At 54.3% G+C, this 20,173-nt stretch overlaps 1 protein-coding gene across 1 annotated transcript in view; it reads left to right on the forward strand.

Annotated features, from left to right (window-relative positions):
• The first annotated feature begins 2,607 nt into the window (after positions 1 to 2,607).
• The window catches only part of EPHA10 (EPH receptor A10), a 44,657-nt gene continuing 27,091 nt past the window's right edge, over positions 2,608 to 20,173 (forward strand). Inside the window, exons 1-3 of the mRNA XM_040588229.1 lie at positions 2,608 to 2,716; positions 3,782 to 3,846; positions 5,134 to 5,803. Of these exons, the coding sequence (XP_040444163.1) occupies positions 2,608 to 2,716; positions 3,782 to 3,846; positions 5,134 to 5,803 (844 nt within the window). The remainder of the gene's footprint in view (positions 2,717 to 3,781; positions 3,847 to 5,133; positions 5,804 to 20,173) is intronic.

Here is a 20,173-nt window from a genome sequence, read left to right on the forward strand (position 1 = left end):
AAATCAAGGACTTTTTGGTTCCTTGGGCCCTGCCAGCCAGAGGGCTGGGGGGGGGGGACATGGGAAATTGGGAGGGGACACAGCCAGGACAGGTGACCCAAGCCAGCCAAAGGGCTGTTCCGTACCATATGACATCATGGTGAGTATATAAACTGGGGGAAGGAGGAGGAAGGGGGGGACATTTGGCATTATGGCGTTTGTTTTCCTGAGTAACTGTCACACGTGATGGAGCCCTGCTGCCCTGGGGATGGCCCAACACCTGCCCACGGGGAGTGGGGAATTAATTCCTTGCTTGGCTTGGCTTGTGTGCACGGCTTCTGCTTTACCTGTTAAATTGTTCTTATCTCAACCCTCGCGTTTTACATTCCTCTCCGATCCTCCTTCCCATCCCCCTGGCTGGGGGGAGTGAGCGAGCGGCTGCGTGGGGCTGGGTTGCCGGCCGGGGTTAAACCATGACACAGGCTACGGCTAATGTTTGGGACTGAGCTGGAATACGGGGGGTCGGTCCTTTGGGGTGGGAGGGGAGTGCTGGAAGACGTGGAAAGCAGGTAGAACTATTAGAAGTATATATTGTCAAATGCAATTGTGAATCCTCATCGTGCTTGGAAACTGTTTCCTCCGTTTCTGCAGAATGGCCACAAGAGCAGCATCTTCCTCTGTGCTGGCCAGGAGCCCCAGGTTTCCAACAGTTATGCTTGGACACAACCCCTCCCAAACCTCTCAAAAGCCAACGTGCCTTAGGTGTTCCAAAAAATGCTTGGGAAGGTGAGATTCCTACGCAACAGGTTAAAAAACCATGGTGCCTGGGGTTTTGAGCTGGTGCCTGGGTTGCTCAGAATTCCTGATCCTGCAGGGCCTCTCACATAGGGTTAAGTGCATCCACACGGGTAGTCCTGCTGACTTCAGGAGGAGAGTACTTAGAAGCTGGGGCATGAGCCAAACGAACTGCACTCACCATATCTAATTAATCTTAATTATGCAATGTGTAAATCTGAGCCTGAATGGCAGCAGGCTTCAATCGGATACCTGCTCCAGCACACCTGAGCATTTGTGAGGCACCACACAGTGCAGGCTTCAGTGTCTAAGGCTTTAAGAAGTTTTAAGTGCAGCCTGTTTGTGTGGACACGCGACACTGCTCTTCCCCTGCAGCACCGCGCCCCTCACATCTACTGCACCTCTCATCCCATGCGTGGGTTTTGGTTCAGATGGGCAAGTCCTGCTGCCAGCATGACCCAGCCCTGAGCTCTCCATGTCCAGACACAACCCTCTGCCCCGGGCACTCCTCCCGTCTGCCAAGCCAGCAGCCAAGCCCCGTGCTGCCCTTGCTCCGGGGGTGGCCAGCGGCAGCAGTGGGGATCCAGCAGTGATGGCCGGGGCTGGGGTACCCCTCCGCAGGGCTGCAGGGCTGTGGCAGGGCATGACCTGTGGTCCAAGCACCCACTGCCACAAACAGGGGCTGTGCACTGGGTGCCAGAGACCAGCCAGGCTGCGTTAAGTGGACAGTCTATATTTTTCTTCCAGATTTGCAATGTTTTACATTTGACAGCACATAATCACAGCAAAGGGAACATCCCACAGGAACAAGTGTTGCTACATAAGCCAGCTTTGGCATCATGGTCTCAGCCATCAGGTGGGAAACTGGCGGGTGTTCAGCCTGACTAAATTTTGCAGGGACCTGCAACACCTACGGTTAGTGATAATCAAACCTCATCAAGTTCCTCCCCCGACGCAGGAGGCTGTGGGCCTGGGGGCACACACCTCGCCTGCAGTGAGCCAGGAATTGCCTCCCCCAGCCCAGCCAGCCTCCCTGCAGCCTCCCCGCACTGGGCTCGCCATTGCAGTGCTGCCTTTGCACAGCTCTGGCAGGACCGGCCCTGCCTGGGGCTGCTTTTTCCCAGGGCTTCTTTCTGGCCACTTAGAATGTTATGGCAGCCACTGGGCTTGGGGGACCTCGGGAAGAAGCGGGGAAGCAGATGTCAGCCCACAAAGGCAGAGCAGAGGGCTTGACGTAAAATTCCTGTGCATCACTTGCAGTCATGGGCAGTGATGAGACCTGCCCCGCTGCTCTCCTGCACCCTGCGGTGCAGGAACAAGGCTCTGCCTCACCACCACCCACTGCCTGTTAATGGCAGCAGGGAGCCAATGTCATGAAGGGGGGACACGGACACATGACATGACATGACCCAGCGTTGTTAATTATGGCTGTGACCACAAGGCTGCTGCTCCTCAGCATCAGCAAGGGCTGTCTGTGCCCTTTGGCTTCCATGGGGAGGGCAGTGCCTGCCCTCGGCAGCGGTACCGGGCAGCCCAAGGCTCTGCTCCGCCGGGCTGAGCCTGTTCCGGCAGGTGCCTGCCCCACCGACCGGGCCAACAGGCACGGCGGGTCGGGGATTGGGCTGCGGCTGCCATCAGTAGGCTTCAGAGTGAACGGCGCCCCCACGCCCGCCCTCGCCCCGCCCCTTTCTAGAGGCCGCCGCCGATAGGCTGCGCGGGCCAAGGCCACGCCCCAGCGGCGGCTGGCGGCGGCGATTGGCTGCGCGGGGGCAGGGGCGGGGCGCGGCGGCCGGAGCGCGGCGGCGGCGCGGGGCGCGCGGAGTCGGCGGCGCCATGGCGACGGCGCGCGGCGGCGGCGGCTTCCCTCGGGCGCTGCCGCTGCTGCTGCCGCTGCTGCTGCTGCTGCTGCTGCTGCTGCTGCCCCGCGCCGCCGCCGAGCAGGGTGAGCCGGGGCGCGGACCGGGCGAGCGGAGCGGCGTGGCCGCGGCGCCCGGTGCACCGGCGCTCCTGGCTTCGGCGTGTTCCCCGGTGCTCCGGCACTCGCCCCGTGCCCGGCGGCCTTGGTGCCGCGGCACCGGCTCCGGCGTCGGTCACCCGCAGCGGGCCGGGCTGCGCGGGTACCGTGCCCGGCGGCGTCCGGAGGAACCGGAGCGGTTCGGTGGCGGGGCCGGCGGCTCCTGCTCCGGTGCCGGCGGGTCGGGTCCGGGCGCGCTTCCCCGTCCTGCTCCGGTGTCGCCTCGGGCGCGGTGGCTCCGCGGCGTGGACGGGACGGGCGGGGGCGGCGCGGCGGGTCCCCGCGGGGGTGGCCGGAACGAGCCCCAGCGGTGCCCGCTGCCCGCGCAGCGCTGCCGGTACCGGACCGGGCTGCCGGCGGGGCCGTGGCGTGGGGGGCTGCTCCGCACCCCCGGGCCGGAGCTGGGCGCCGGGTGGAGCGGCCGGAGCCCGGCGGCAGCCCCGGGGCTGCCCGCTGCCGGCTGGCTGCGCGGGGTGCGAGCGCCAGCGTGTGAAACGCCGCCTCCCGCCCAACGGAACGAGCCCTTCCGTAGAAATCGGACGCTGGCTTCCGAGGAAATTCCCGTTTCAAAGCAGCCGCCAGCAGCTGTCAGTTCCAGGGTGCGCACGCTGCGGGCACGGCAGTTGCAGCACTGGCCGGGGTGTTGGGATTGCCCTGCGGGGTCCCTGGGGAAGGGCTGCAGCCCGCCCTGGGCGCACCCGTTAGCTCGGGGTGCTCCTGGCGTAGCTGCGCCCTCGGCGCTGGGTGCCCAGCCCAGGGCCCTGCAGCGTCGGGCCTGCCGGGTGCGGGGTGCGGTGCTGGCGCGATGGCCGGTGGCGCTGGGGTGGGAGCTGGGGTGGGAGCTGCTCCCTGCGCTCTGGGACCGGACCCACTGCTCCGGCATGTGGGGAGCGATGCGCTGTGCTGAGCTTCCCGACGGCTGGGCCAGGTCGATATTTACTGCTGTGTCCCGGGTTGGTGTCTTTGCTCTCTAGCATCTTGTCTTGCCTGCAGTTGTCCTGCTGGACTCGAAGGAATCGCAAGCAGAGCTGGGCTGGACCTCACACCCATCAAATGGGGTAAGTGCGGAGGTGGGATGTCCCTCTGTGCGGCTGGAGGGGGGCTGCCTTCTGGTGCTCAGCAGTATGTAAAGTCTTGCAGCATGAGCACCCTGCTCGCGCGGAGCCAGTGGAGGGGGCTGGCAGGTGCGGGGTCTCCTCAAGCTGGGGGTGGAGGGGCAGCTTGGCTAGAGCTGTCACGCTGATCAGCGCTGGGCACCCCTGGGCTCACAGCGAGGAGCAAAGTGCTGGTTGGGTGAGGGGTACAGCCCGCATGCGATGCTGCCTCAAAATGAATTTTACACTCCTGTAACAAGCAAATAAACACCGAGCGGTTTGGGATTTGTATTGTCATGTGCACGCCAGCACGAGCGTCTGGGGATCAGCTCAGCTCTTGGAAGGCGGCCGTGGCTGGGCTGGGATTGTTGGGAGCTCTGCATCGCATCGGGTCGGTCTATAGCTGCTTTCAGGAGAGTGTGTCAGGAAACTCAGAGTTCTGTTCCTTGCTGCTTTGGGTTTATTTTCCAGAATGGAAGCAAAGTGTTCAGAGGGAATAGCGATAGAACCTGGACTCATCTGTGTTGGCCAGCTGTTAGTCTGCAGAAACTTAGTTTTGTGTACGTTTGGCAATCTCGCGTAAATTTACCCCCAGAAAGAATTGCTTTGGGAAGTTGCCAGGTCATCCTTAAGGCTGTAAGGGTTGAATCATCATTTCACTAATCAGAATCTCTGCTGGTAAGTTTGGGGAAACACTGTCTCGCTTGCAGAGGATTTGTCCTGTTCCAGCTAAAACCTCTCCTGACGGAGGAGTTGGTGCTGCTCATGAAGGTATTTGTCCTTGCGTGATGGTGTGACTGGCATCGCGCCTCCTTGGCCATCTTTGACTTCTCTGGGTAGCCCAGCCCCGTCTGGCTGTGTGGCAATGCCGTGCAGATGCACCTTCCCAGGGACAGAAAATCCGAGGAGCCTGTGGGAGATAATGGCTCTGGGTGCTCAGCCAAGGATGGGTCCAGTTTCATGTTAGGCTGTTCTAGAAGGTCTGATGCCAGTGCCCCGTTTCTGGTTGTTTCTCTGTGATTGTACCTTTGCAGAGAGCTCGGGTATTAGGTGGTCCAGCAGCACCGCTGGGTTACTACAGGTTGTGGTTTTGGTGGGCTGAGGACTTTGAGTGCCTACAGTGTAATGGTCTGTGGGGGGAGAGGCTTGTGGTGCTGGTATTTATACCGATTGCTTTGTTTCTGCCAGGGCAGCTGGCTCTTGCTCATGGCAGCTCCTGAGCTGTTACAGCCCTTTGTGTTCTTTCCCCAGTGGGAAGAAATCAGTGGCGTGGATGAGAATTACAAGCCGATTCGCACGTACCAGGTCTGCAATGTCATGGAGCCGAACCAGAACAACTGGCTGCAGACGGGCTGGATTGCCAGGCGGGATGGCCAGAGGATCTTCATTGAGCTGAAGTTCACCCTGCGGGACTGCAACAGCATCCCTGGCGTGACGGGCACCTGCAAGGAGACTTTCAATCTGTATTACGTTGAGTCAGACTCTGACCTGGGCCGTAGCGTCCGCGAGAGCAAGCACACCAAGATCGACACCATTGCTGCTGATGAGAGCTTCACACAGGGGGACCTGGGTGAGCGTAAGATGAAGCTGAACACCGAGCTGAGGGAGATTGGGCACCTGAGCAAGAGAGGCTTCCACCTGGGCTTCCAGGATGTGGGCGCCTGCGTGGCGCTGGTCTCCGTGCGGGTCTATTACAAGAAGTGCCTTGCCACTGTGCAGAACCTGGCCGTGTTCCCAGACACGGTGGCGGAGACGGCCTTCGTGACTTTGGTGGAAGTTAAGGGCACTTGTGTTGCTCACGCCGAAGTGGATGTGGATAACCCCCCCCGGATGCACTGCAGTGCGGAGGGCGAGTGGCTGGTCCCCATAGGCAAATGCACGTGCGGTCCCGGCTTTGAGGAGAAGGACGGGGGATGCAGAGGTAAAAGTGGCCGTCGGTGTCCTCCAGCAGTTTTTCTCTATGTCAGTCCGTGCCGCCAGACTGCTCCGGTCTGCATGGTGCCTGAGCACAGCTCAGGCGAGTGGAATTGCCTTTTGTCAGCAATATGATTCTTTAAGTAGATTGCAGCTCCCCAGCTAGCAGCCAGACTTTAATCTGAAGGGTGGCAACCGGGTAAATGGGTGCGTTGCCAGTAGCTGCTCAGCAGCACGGTGTTGGCTGGGCAGATGTGTCAGAGCTCTGAGCACCATCAGGCATTTTCCACAGCTTTATCTGTAACTATAAAATTACTCTAGAACATTAATGTCCCCATTGTCATGCTTTAGACACAACTTAATAATTTGATGACTTTACAGCTTGCAAGGTTAAGTCTAATGACAGCAGTAAAAATGGATATAACCTGTACCTTCATGGGTATCCCTCTAATGAACCTGGTGCCCACTAAGGAAAGCGGCGACCACTTTGCTCTCGCTTTCAGAGCCAGGCGTGGGATCAGCCCCACGGTCTGATCCACGGTGCGGGAGCCTCTGAAGAGGGAGGCGCCGGGCTCCTACCTCCTCCCGGGCACCATCCTGCTTCGGGCCATGGTCAGGACCTCGTCCCAGCTCAGCGTGGTCTTGACTGCCTGTGCACCGGGTCTGGTGCCAGCACGGGCGGCAGTGGTGCCGGGCGAGCGGGGCTGTGGCATGGGGTGTTGGTGTGCACCTCCTGTCCCCAGAACAGCGGTTCCTCCGTCCCTCAGCACGGGGCTTTGCTTCTCTCAAAGGTGTAATTTGCTATCGATTATTAACTGGCAGCATCTGCGGCTGCCCTGTTAGCAGAGCTCCTCTGGGGCAGAGGGGGGATCTGACCACCAGCTGGGATGTGTGAGGGGAGATGTTTTCTCCCATAAGATACGCCTGGAAAGACCCTTTGCTGCCTGTGTCCAGCTGATACCTTGGACCTCTACTTTTTCACCTGGTAGAAAACAGATGCAGAGCAAAACAGCTAAATACGTCCCAAACAGGTGCAGCTCCCCCATGTTCGAGGCGCATGGCTCGGCCGGAGAGCGAGTTTTTCCCAAGGAATCCTGCCTGCCCTTCAGGACCTACTTGAGGCTTGCCAGGTTTACATTGTGCCCACTGTGCTGCCTTCCTCCAGGAGGCAGGAAACCTTTCCTGGTGCTCCGGGTAGTAGCTATTTGCTCGGTGCCCTCCTCAAGAAGACCTTATTATGACTATCGAATTGAAATCTTAGCGCTGTTCATTGCTTCAGTGGCTGCATGGCAGCTCGCCATGCTTTCCCCATCTGTTTGGAGTGGGAATTTACATAGCGAGTCCCAGAAGGCTTTCGCTAATGTTTCAGGTTTCTCTGTGTTGAGTTTAAATAATTCATATTCTCTAAGGAAAAATATTTGAAGTAATTTAATGGACGTAATTAAGTTTCCCCCCCCCCTCACAGAAAGCAGGTCATTAGTCACTCTCTGCGGAGCAGTGTCTGATGTCTGGTCAAATATCAGAAAACAGTTTTTAAGGGTTGGAAGTTTTTGGTTTGTTTTAGAGCCCTGCATTAGCATAGTGCTAAGTGAGTAACTTTAAAAGCTTTTTGATGAAAGCGTTCAAGGCTGTAGAAATTATTCAACAAGAGAAAAGTCCTAGAGCTGGAGGCAGGTAAATACGGTGGGAGTTCGGGGATGTTCACAGAGCCAGGTGATGGCACAGCAGATGTGACATTGGTGGCTTTGGGGGGCTCAGTGGGTGCAAGTCCACTGGATCCTCCTTGCCTATGAAACTTCTTTGCCACAGTCTGTCACATTCTGGTGGCCATGAGAGGTTGGACCCTGAGTTTGTTTGAGGACTGGCCACTGTGGGGAGCGGGGGCAGCCTGGGGACCGACCCCCCCAGCCGGTGCTGCGGGCAGCTGGTGGTTCTCCAGGCTGTCTCAGGTGCTGCTTTGCAGCTGCTGGCCCTCGCCCTCATCCTTTGATCTCTGAGGACTTTCTGGCTGCGCCTGCAGCGTGGAACGTGCTGGTGTCTGAGATCAGTCGCCCGTTCACCCCACGGACTGCTGGGGTGGCATGTGCCCGGTGATCCCAGGGGACCTGGCTGCCAGCCGGGTCCGGGATGGATCCAGGGTGGTGCTTAGGGCCAAGTGCGTGGTGCAACTTCTTGGGTTGAAATCACAAGGAAATGGGGCAGCGGAAGCCACGAAGTTTCCCTAGGCCATCCCGTGGCTGGGCGCTGCCCAGTGTCAGTGTGCTCTGAAGCCAGGGTGCACAGTGGTCCCTCCGTGGGGACCAGCCAGTGCTCCGCTCACTGGGCAGATGGGGGCTGCTCTGACCCCAGCCCGTCTGGCCTCAGTGGGGGGCTTGGCTGCTGCTGGCACCCCTGGTGTGGGGCTGGGATGAGTGGCAGCGCCAGTGGTGGCCACGGTGCTACTGGGAGGTGTGGGAGGTGCCAGCTTCCCTGCAGCGGGAGCGAGCTTTATTTTCCGCTGAACTGGTGAAGCTGTTTGAACTAAATCACAAAGCCAGCATCCCTGCAACCGTGATTTAAGTGCTGAAATCATCCTGCCGCTGAGAGAACACTTGTACCCTTGCACTGAAATTAGGAGAGATGGAAAAAGACTAATAGGATTTATGGCTCTGCTAATTACTGCTGCAAGAAAGCTGAGCCTTCCGACTGTCCAGCTTTCTATGTCGCACCACTTCTCTGAAGATGCCCCAGCATACCTGACAGGCTTCCGTGGGCTTGCACGTTTCTGATGAATCATTTCAGTGATCTTTGAAATGCAGCCATCTCTAGGCTGGAGCCGAGCAGCTTTAGCATCTGTTTAACATCTACTCTCCAATAAGAGGAGAGGCTCTGTCACTGTAAATACATTTAGACTGCCTTTCTTCCCTAATATATATCTGTAGCCAGATGCTGGTCTGCACTTATACAGATCTTAAAGCCTATTTCCAGCAGATGCACGGCAGGCGAGTGAGGAGTCCTGTTGCACTGTGGATGATCACCTGTCCATCCTTATTTGGTTTTCAGTAGGCTTCTCAGCGCTCATGTCTTTTTACTTTTAATTTCACCAGGCATGAACCGTAGCCCCTTCATGCCATTTACTTTGTGGTGCATTGCAATAGCTTTTGTGTAAATGAAACGGTGATGTGGACGGTCTGCCTGACGTTTGCTGTAAAGTTGTCTCTTTCTGCTTCATCTTTTCCATCCAATCCCTTGTAATATCTGCAAGGAGAATTTCAACAAAGCCCAAGGTTAATATTTACCAGCCAGATTTGCTGCAAATGAGACAACTTCAACCAGACGTTGAATTAATATGATAGAGACCAGTTTCCAAAAATAGCTGTCAGCCACTCTTCTTTGACAGATACGTAAATTTGTGCTCTAGCTAAATTTCCTTCTCAATTTATTTCCTTCCACTTTTGACAGCAGTGGCAGGAGCTGGCTCTGCGCTGCGTTGTGCTGGGGAAATGTCCCATGCTCTGCTGTCCTTCACCAGGACAGGACGGCCTGGCACCGCGGTCTTTCTGGTAGATGATGGTCTAATTAGTGGGCTGTATCCCTTGCCTACACAGGAGTGACACTACTGAAACCAGTTTTAGGGACAAAATAGTTTCTAGTGATTTGTCAGGATTTTTAAGCAGCATTTTAAAGTGAATTTTCAGGGAAGGGGACCTTGCACAAGGAGTCACATCAGCGACTTGCTGTCTTGCCCGTGGGCGTATGGAGCAGCTGCTGATGGCCGCAGTGGCTGTTTGAAAAGGGGAATAAAAGAAGTTCCCCCCCCATGTTCTGCATTAGTTTGGATTTTTGAGCAGCATGTCAGATGCAACATTCCATGGACAGGACACGAGGAAGATATACTGTATCTCACTGAGGGAGAAATCTCAGGAAAATAATAGCCCTTGGTTTTGTTCTTTTGCACCTTTGCTTACAAAGCATGTTGGCCTTCTGGGCTCTCCTGAAATGATACTTCAAGGATAGAGAGGGGAAAGGAGTTGCTGTTGCAGGATTTTTCCTTTTCCCACCCCTTTCCTGTAGGTTTGTGATAAACCAGCAGAAGTTACCAGGCTCGGCAGGGCAGATTTGCATGCTTCATCCCGCTGTGTCATTTCTGTGTTCCATCCTGGACGTTTCTCTCGCACAGATAACCTGTCGGCTGCTCTGCCCATTTGCTTACGTGGAAATGGGACTTTTTGAGGGCTGGAGGTGAGTCTTCCCTTGGAGCCTTTCCCGGCAGGGCGAAGGCACACTCTGGGGCAGGCTGCAGCACGCGGGGCTGTTGGTGCAAGCCTGCACCTCTGTGTCTGCCCGTTTTCCTCCGGCTGCAGTGGGCTGGCCTCGCTCTGTGCTGGGATCATCCCTGGTAATGGCTGCGTGAAGGACTTTGGGGGCTTTACAAGGTGAGCTGGCCTGGCTGCTGGTCTTGAACCATAGGGATAAGATGAAAGGCGCAAGTCAACACTAATTAGAAGAAAGCAGTCTTTGCTAATGGTATCTGCTAGTGATGTAGAATGTAATGCACGCCTGACGCTGCAGTGGGCCAGAAATGGCTTCTCTGATCTACTGTGGGATTCATCAGTGGTCTGCTGAAAAATGAAGGACACCAGACCGCAAGTCCGCTCTGCTCATCAGGCTGGGGTGCGTTATTAATGGCTGTAATTGCCTGATGAATCTAACGCTATGTGTAGTGTAATTACGGTTTATGGCAGCTTATAATTGTTACTTGTAATGAGGAGACAAGATTTGTGACAGCACAGCCTGGATTCCGACGTGGCCCTTTGTTGTTGCTGTTTTCCTAAGCCGTTTGCAGCCCCCTCCCCAGTAATTCCCTACAGATCCGTGCCCGTGCGGTGGCTGCTAGCTGGGCTACTCCCTGCTCCCTGCTCTGCCTGCCGCGGCCGGGCTCTCGGGCACTGCAGGTCTCCCCGGCATCGGCTCTGCGGGTGTTTATCCTCCTCCCAGAGCTCTCCAGTGACGCCTTTGCTGCCTGCCCGGGCAGCCCGTCCGGGCACCTTGCTCTCCCTGTGTCTGACACAAATCGCCCTTGCAGTCACTTCAGCTTAGAGCCGCTTGTCCCGGCACCAGCAAGCAGCGAGAACGCATCTCTTGTAGCAGATCGTGCCTTGCTACAGATATCTCGGGGAAGTCTTTTTCTTTCCTGTGCTTGGCTTCTTGAATAGTAGGGGAACAAATGGATAAGCAAAGCCTTTGAGAAGATCAACCTGTCTGTTGTGAGTAGTAGGTTTGTGGAGAAAAACACAGCTGCAAATACTGTGAAATAGAGTAGCTTCTTCAGTGCTGCCAGCCATTACTCGGGCATAAATTTGGTCAATGCTTTGAGCAAATTTAAAGGGAAGTTTTTCTGTAAAAAAGAGAGTTTGGATTAAGTCCTTGATTTTTATTTTCCAAAGAGAAGTGCTACAACAGAGAAAGTACTTGCTTTTTAAAAAAAACCCACCAGTCTTTCCATTTGTGTTCTGCTGTACCTTCCCTTTTAGTGCATGCCTTTTTGCTGCTGAGCATCCCGGCGGAGCGTGGGGAAAGGGGTTGCTCTGGTGTTGGACCCACTCATTTGACGCTCGTCCATTGAGGCTGCCAGGAGGAATGCCTTTGCCTGGCTACTGATGTTGGCGTTGGTCTCTCCCCTTCCTTGGGAGAGGGAAATGCTGTCTGTGTGGGGAGGCAAGCATGGATGCAGGCAGAGAGGGGGCTGCGCTGAAGGCAGGAGATGCAGGATGCTTGGGTGGAGCATCCTGGGAAGTTTGTGCTTCGGGAGCCGGCAGTGTGCAGGGTGGGGGTCCCGTGGGGCCATGGGCAGCACGTGGCAGCACCCTCCTGCCTGCGCTGCGCTGCCAGGCTGGGCTGGTGCCTCCCGGAGGTGACGGTGCCTTTCCTTCCTGCCGTGAGTTTGCAGGTGTTGACTTGAAAAAAAGGAAAAAAAGAATCCCAAAGCTGTGGCCTGGCCCTGAGAGCTCGTGGCACCATCTTTCTCTTAATGACAGCGAGCTGCGAGCGAGACTTGTGTCCTTGCAAGCCTCAAGGGCTGTGTGGCTGCCTTGCGCATCAGCCACGTTCGCTGCGAGTGGCCGGCGGGCAGCGATGCTTCTGCTGCAGCTGGCTTGGCAGGGTGGGTGGGAGCAGTCGTGGGGTGCTGTGCTCCCTGCAGGCTGGGGGGAGCCCCGGGGTGGAGGTGCCAGACCTTACACCAACCTGAGTCCCTCCTGTTGTACTGGGAATCAGCCACTTCTGTAGCAGAGGAGGATGGAAAGCATCTGAGGACCATATGAGCTGGAGATGCCCTGAGCAGGCTGTCTCCTGGAAGATGTTTTTGGAAATCAAGTTCATGTGTGCTCAGCGGGGCCAGGGCTCACTCTCGCTGAGCAAAAGTTTGGGGCAGGGGTGGGAAGTGGTATTGGTAAGATAATCCCCTGGACATCACGTGTGTCCCATCAAGGCATCGTGTCACTACAGTGTCCTTAGCTGGAAAATAAATTGTTCAATTGGAAGTTAGAGAAATTTAGAATAATAAATCACATTATTTTGTCATTTAGTGCAAAGATACATCCTGAAGCCTAAGGTCTGCTTTTCTCTTTAAATAGAAAGAAAGTGAATCCAAATGTACAGCGCTTGGGGCTTTTTATTTGTTTCATCTTTTATACATTAGCTTACAAACCTGTATGTGCTTCTGGAGTTTATTTTATCTTCTGACTGATGCTTGAGTATTATGCATAATAAGTTTATTTTTTCTCCTGGGATTCGGTAAGTTGCACAAAGCACCAGGTTTTACTTTCATCATTGATGCAGCCACCGGCATCCCACAGACAGATGCTGCGCTTGAGGGGCCGGTGCTGATGCGCAGGTTTAGCAGCACTTGTCAGGGCTGGAGCCGGGCACGTGGTGGCTGTGCTGAGTGGTAATGGGATGGGAAGGGGGGGCTACGCATCGCGTGGGGGCTGTGGGAGTGAATCTGTGCCTGTTGCTGCAGGAATAATCACTGAGGGAATTTATACTTGAGTATCCTTTCTGAGTTACCAGTTGGCTTTCTCTTCTTGGGTCTTGTGTTCCAGCAGGACGTGGCTGGAGCACCTTTGTGACCTCGGAGAAGTGAAGTTTGAAGGTGTGGAGAGCTTTGTGCCAAATGGATTTGGAGCATCTGCCTCCCTCTGCCCGTTAGCGGTAGCTCCGTGGTAGCTGTAATGCCTTATGGTAGATGCTGCTTTCCATCAGTCACGCGTACGGAACACCCATGTAAAATATGCTTCCTCTTCAGTCTCTTTTTGGAGTAATGATCAAGTTTGGAGATATTTATTGTTCAGGATTGCGTATTATATTGCTATTCTACAGTGTGTCTGAAATAATTATGGCTATGGAAATTGTGGCAGAGCCAGACACAAATTACTCGATGACACTTAATTTTAGAGCAAACTACTCAGAAAATTGCCAGCATCACAATTCGTTTGCAGAATTCTTGTCAGGCTTGAGGTGATAGATACCTGGCTGCTAGATGGACATGCTGGTTATTCTGCTGAAATACAGGGAGAAACATCTCTTGCCCCCATGGCTGAGGGAGTTTGTGTGAGATAAAGCACTTGGCAGGAGCAGGGTGAGTTGGAGGCGCAGGTCGGTCAGTCCTTTGCGGGGAATCGGTTGGTGGATGCATTAGGGAACTGAAAGAGACAACAGTAAATTGCAGTTGGCTCCGTGGATGTGCCTACTTTAGTGTGTCCTTGAGGAACATTCCTGCATAAATAGCAATGAGCTGCTCTCCAGTACTGCCCTAGCACTGAATTCAGGCAAATGCATTCTTTTAGATTATTTGAAGACCGTCTTACTAAATATTCTTGGGTATTTAATTTTCTTCTGGACTAAATCACTGGATTTAATTTCAGCTATTAAGAGCTCATTGTTGGAGATGCACGAAGACCTAGCCTCTGGACATAGATTTTCATTTCAGTGCTCTTCAAATTATTTAACAAGAGCAAAAACTATAGAGTAGCATTATCCAGAAGGTTTCAGAGATGCTGGGAGCGTGTTGGACTTGAGGCTGCTGAAAAGTGTTCTTGAAAACCAGTTATTAAAAAAAGAAAAAAAGTTTTTGCGGAAGACAAGCTGCTTTTGAATTCTCTCGAGTGGTGCAGCCTGAAGTACCTGTCCTGACAGCACGGTACCAAGGTGAGAGGAGCTGGAGACCTGATCCAGCGCTCGTATTGATCGCTCCCTTGTGCTGACTTTGCCCCTCTTGCATGGGTGCGGAGATTGGACATGATTTCTTTCCCTTCCTCACAGTGGGGCTCTGCGACAGCATCGCTCTCTGCTGACAAAGTATTGATTACAGTTTTTGCAATAAGACAAGGCAAGATTGCAAACCTAGCGTGCAAGGGGAAGACGGGAGCCTCTCTATTACCTGAGGATATTTGTTGACAAGGTTCTTTGACCGGCTCAATACACTGCTGAAACTTTGTTCTCTTGATGTGTTTTCCACAAGGTGCCCTGTCTGGTTTTGGGCAACTTGTCCTTCTCTGCGGGCGCTCACTGACAGCCGTCCCTCCAGGGTACCCGCTCTGATGCTGATCTGTCTGGTCCTCCTGGGGGCCTGCCGTGCTGGCGTGAAGCACCTCTCCTCTTAAGTGCTGGTGACATCTTTGGAACATAATAAACAGTGACTTGCTTGGCTTGACGATGGGATTAAGACAGATGGAGGCTGGATGTGCCAGCCTGGGCTGGGGAGGGGTCAGCGGTAGCGATAGCTCCGGAGAGAGAGGCCTTGAGAACAACTCCATGTTTTATTTGACTGATGATAACAGTGAGTTTGCAGAGACACGAGCGATGGATGTTGATGCAGTACGTGGCATGTGCCATTTACTGGTGGCCCGTGCCATGGGCAGCAGAGGTGCCCAAAGAGGCTGGTGCAGACCTTTAGCGTGCCTCGGGTTGTCCTCTGTGCTCCCAGGGGTCAGCCCGCTGTGCACCAGGCGGGGGGCTCTGCGGGGGGCTGTGTACAATCAGCACTTCTCAAGTGAAATTGGACTGCTGTGTTGGAAGGAATGACCCCGGGAAGAGCAGCACCGGGGCTGGAGAGAGACGCCAGCAGAAGCCTGGCGGGGCAGGAGCATGGAGGGGCTGGGGAGGGGGATGCTCCGCGTCCTCCTGCGCTGGGCAGAGGGTCGGGGCTGAGCTGCCTGCAGGAGGCTCTCGGAGGGGCCACCCTGCCCGAGGAGGAGTGCTTTCCAGTTTGGACACCAACCCAGCTGAGACCCTAATAAGTATGGTGTAGAGTTTTTCCCCATCCTATTTTGATGGTTGCAGTTGCCAGTCTGACCATTGCTGGGGCGGGGGTTGGATGCAGGTCTCAGAGCTCGGGTGGGTGGGGGGGGGGCCCTGTGCCCCGAGGCTGTCCTTTGCCGGGAGGGACTGTCGCTCTGCCAGGTGCCTGAGCCCCTGGGTGCTGTAATGGTTCTTGCTGTAGCACCCCCTTGGAGCTGGCCACTTGCTTCCCCTAGCTGCTGTCTTTCCTAAATAGCATTTTTATGAATGCCTGCTTCAGCAGAGAAAATTAACACGCGTTAAAAACAGATGAACTTTGTCAAATACAATTTCATGACAAAAAATGGAAAGGAATTGATTTTGGAAGACAACCAAGTTGTAATGTTAATTATAAATGACTGTATAGGCATTTTGAGTGAAACTGCAGGCGTTATTGATTCATGCTGGCACGCACATGGCTATTCTGCTATCTGCAGGAGTTCAGCAACATGAAGAAGTTCAATTGTGCTAACGCAGGCAGTGTCCTTCGTGGGGTTTTTTTTGGTTTGGTTTTTTTTTTTTTTTTTTCTTCTTCTTTCTTTGAAGATATGTGCAAGGTTTGTGGATCAACAAGCTGACCTGAGACAATTTGGGGAAGAAAAAAAAAAAAAGCAAGCAGAACCCATCAAAATCATTAAGACTAAATGCTGAGGAGGGCGTAAACAACAAACTGATAGGAAGAAAATGATACCAGGCAGCAAGGAGGGGTGTGCTGGAGCTTGCTGCTGAGACAGCAAATGCCTTCCACAGCCAGCAAGGGGTTTGCCCTGCTGGTGCCCGGAGGAGCCGACCCAAGGCCGTGGTCTTTGCCAGGTGCTGAGGCTGGTGCCGGTGTGCAGCTGCCGTCCCGCTGCGCCTGGCGGTGGGCTCGCTGCCGGGCTGTGTGTTGTGCCTTGGCGTGGTCGCTCTTAACAGAAATGATGCGGATACGGACAGGATTGTTAATAATATTTTCCTTAAGAAGCAGCGTCACCGTTGCATGGCACGTGGCCTGGGTGCGGGGGTTGTGGTGGTCCATAGCCACATCCCGGTCCAGGAGGGGAAGGGGGACTGTGGCCGAAGGCGAGCGGACGCCGTGCCGGTGTCTGTCGCTGGTTTGATGCGGGTGGCCTGAGAAGCGCAGACCCGGAGCAGCATCCTGAAATGGTCTCTAAAAGGGTCCTCCTGAGCTGCACCCCAGGTGGGACCCCCAGGCCCGTCCTCCTCCGTCTGTGGCACAGCGCGGTGCGACTGGGGATGCAGAGAAGGGAACACACGCGTTGCACACGCATTTTTTCCAGCTACAGCGTCAGGCAGGGAGGGTGTTTGATGGGTTTTGCCTGATTTTGTATTAACATGTATTTGTCTGGGTTAAGTAGTTTTATTCCTAAATCCATCATATGAAGCATTTTCAGCTTAGTGTTTAATCTTCCCTCTGTGCTCATTCTCTAGTATTTTATTCTAAGCTTCAGTATTTACTTAGGTCTCGACCCGTTCCTCTCTGCAAAGTGATGAACACGTTTTAATTAAAGACACTCGTGTAAGTTGCAGGAAATAGGATGTTTCGTTTTACTGGACCCAGTGCTGTGTCTGGGGCAGCGTTGGTGAATGCTCACGTTTGCCTGTTGAAAGCCACGCAGAATTTACAAAAGATGCCGCAGCTGATGCAGCTACCTGGTGCAGAGCAGCTGGACACTCGCGCAAGGTCGGGCACGGATGGGGCATCACTGCCTCAGCTGGCAGCGGGACCAACGCTGTGTACGGGTGCGGGAAAGTCGCGTTGGACTCAGCTGAGCAGCTGAGAGTTGCGCAGCCGAGATGGAGAGCCTCTGCGCTGGCTTCCACCGTGGAAGTGGAATTTGCTTCTGCAGCATTTCCATCACAGACTTCTCCACTGAGCTGGCACGGGGGGGGTCCTGCCTTCCTCCCACTGCTGCTGAGACGTGCCACATCTCCCCAGGGGCACAGCTACCTGGTCCCCAGGCGTGCAGTCCCTGGGACAGGTGGTGGAGGGGGAATTGCCTTAAAACTTGCCAGAGTTACAGGATTGCACCTTCACTCGCTCACCCAGGCTGTCTGCTCTTCTAAAGAACATTGCCTTTTCCCTAAGTGGCGAGTTGCTGCCCTGCCCGTGCAGTTGGTCAGGGAGGTGCTGCTCAGCCCTGCTCGTGGCAAGGTTGCACGTGGAAGCCGTGAGTCTGCGGGGAAGGGATGCTCCCCGGCCGGCAGCTGTGCACAGAGCTCAGCTGCCCCGTGGGAGAGCGCTGGCACGAGCAGCGCCTGTCCAAGTGGCTGCTGGAATAGCGTTCAGTCTTCGCTCTCATTTGCTTAAAAGCCAGTTGTGTGGGAACCAGCATGCAGAGCACTTACAGAGGAAAGCTGTGGATCCTTATGGGTCAGCTTCTGCCTCTCATTGTGCAGTTGGTGTGCGGGCTGGACCTCCAGAGACCTGGGTCCTGTTGTTGGCCCTGAGTGTCCTGTTGGCTTCGTGCAAATCATACAGTTGTTCTGTCCCAGCTTCCCACTTGTCAGTGTGGTTAACGTTCCCATACTTCAAAACCAAAACAAAGGTTAATTTAATGTTTAATGTTGCAGCGGTGGGTGTCATAAGTGCACAGCAAAAAAGGTTGCTGACCAGCTGGTAAATACTGCCAGGGTGATTAATAACTGCTGCATGCAAAATCTTGACCATGCTTCACTTGAACAGCACCTATGATCAGCCCTGGAGCTCACACAGCCTGCTCCCTGCACTCAGGTTGTGCTGCTGCATGCCCTTAGTGAATCGCTTCCAACCACCGTTCATCGATTAACACGATAAAGCTGCTCAAACTCGGGTGCATTTTGCCGGTTAATCTCTTCTGCCGTTTTTTAAGCCAAGATTTGAACACGCAGCTAACTGTGGCTTAGCAAATGTTGAGATCCTCACTGGTGAAGGAAAAGCTTCAGCATCTTCGGAGCTGTGACTGAGTCTCTGGCTGGAGAGGAAGGTTATGCCTAGTTGCTGCTGATGGAAAAATGTAGTTGGCAGGCTTCATGGTGCTGTGAGCTGGAGATGTCTGAACTGCTGGGCGAGGAGGAAATTGAAGCTGTCCCATGCCAGTTGAGTAGGAAACCATGCGTTTTTCAGCCCTGCATCCTCAATTGCCCCTGCTCTCCCTGTGGCACAGCCTAAGCATGAGAGAGGACGTTGCCTTCTCCTCTTGATAGAGCCATCCGCTCTTGTCCGAGGAGCTGCGGCAGATGAGTCAGTGAGAGAGAAACCTTTCCCGTGGGTGCGTCATGCCGGGTAATCTGCCAGGCTGCAGCACAAATCAATGTTGCTTGTTCTGCTGCTAGTCTGATCGTGTGTGCATACAGTGTTATATCAAGGAGGGAATGCGCTCTCTCTGTCAGTGAAATGAATAAGGCATGCCTGGTGAACAAGGAGTAGCCTGTGTGGGCAGCGATGATGGAGCTGGAGAGAGGCAATTAATCTGCCTGACCCATCCAGCTGCTTCTCTTTGGCTCTAGGAGAATGTATTATTGAATTTTATTATTTAATAATTATGTTGCGGTAGCACCAGAAGACAAGGAATAGGATAGAAAATAGTGTACAAAAAAGAGAATTTCATTTTATAAATTGATGGTCTGATCTCTTGAGAGCTGTCACATACCCACTGCAAAAATGAGCACTGCGAAATAACAGGGACACCTAAGCCAGCTGGGGACCAAGAAAAACACTTGTAGGATGAGGTGGAAGAGGGTGGGAGTTTATCTGAGAAAAGAAACAGAGATGCACACATGATGCGTCACATGTCCTGGGGCACTTTTGTTCTTCTCAAGTGTAAGATTCAGACAACCAAGGGATAAAATTAACAAGCAAGCCCACCGGCAGAGCTGCGCCCAGGCTTCTCGTGGGACGCGCTCGCGCAGGGTCGTGGTGCCTGTGTTACTGGGAAATGCAAATCGAGGCGTTTGTAATGCCGGTTATTAACGGACATCTCTTCCGACAGACACTCTTGTGAAGGCACTTCTAGCCATTGGGAAACGGGGAGGAACAGCCTGAAAGATGCTTCTAATTGAAAACGTTCAATTTCCTGCAACAAGATGTCAAATTTATGTGACTGTCAGGCTCGCCTTTAAATCCAAGGAAGCGTGTGCTGGGTTTAGAGCTCAGGTCCCATCAAGTTTGTAAACAAGATTGATTTTTCTGTCCTGCCTGACAGAGGGTGCGAGCAGGAATCTCGCACCAGTGTTCAGGCGTTGATGCCGTAATGAGACCAGCTTTTCCCCGTGTGGAGGGATGAGCTCGAGCTGGAGCCACAGCTGATGGGGACTGCAGCTGATGCGCAGCACTGAATCCCGCGAGCACCCATCCTGGCTCTGCTCCTTGGGCGTGTGTCCCCATCCCCTCCAGCTGCCGGGAGAGGGCCTGGCTCTGGCAGCGTGACCTGTGCGGGCAGCGTGGGGTCAGGGCTCTGCCGATTCCCGGCACGGGCGGTGTTTGGCTCGCTGTCGGTGGCCCTTCCAGCAGGGACCTCCGAGGGCTCAGCGCGTGCTGGGTTTCCCTGCTGGAATGGGGCTGCCTTCTCCGGTGCGGTAGGATGTGCTCTCGGGCTGCTGCTCTCTGGAGCCCTGCACACTGTGTGCAGGGCGCTGGTGATGTTTCTGCCCTGTGTTGTGGTCCGTGCTGCCTAAATAAAAGAAAAAAACCCCTATGTCTCCGTTATGTGAACGTAACACTGGTTTTGGTTTGGTTTCTCAAATAGAAAGAGGAAGTTTGAAGTTTTGGGAGCAATTTAAACATTTGCTGTTTTTTCCTGGTTTATCTGGCACCCTAGGTAGGGAATGGCATTTACTATGCATTGTAGCTCGCTGTCTTAATCTTATTTCTCTGTTGCGTTTGTCGAGCCCATGCTTTTAAGGGCTAGCTTTATGTGGTGTTGGAGGTGTGCAGACTGTGAGCCAGGAGAGGTGGCTGCAGAGCCACGGGCTCACCAGCTCCATACTGGCAGCGGCTGTTGCTGAGAGTTGCAAGATCAAGGAGCAAATGTCGATTCTTCTTCCTAGAAATGCATGTTTTCCTAGAAATCCCTCCTCT

Source organism: Falco naumanni, chromosome 3 (genome assembly GCF_017639655.2).
Source record: "Falco naumanni isolate bFalNau1 chromosome 3, bFalNau1.pat, whole genome shotgun sequence".
Classification (NCBI taxonomy): Eukaryota; Metazoa; Chordata; class Aves; order Falconiformes; family Falconidae; genus Falco; species Falco naumanni.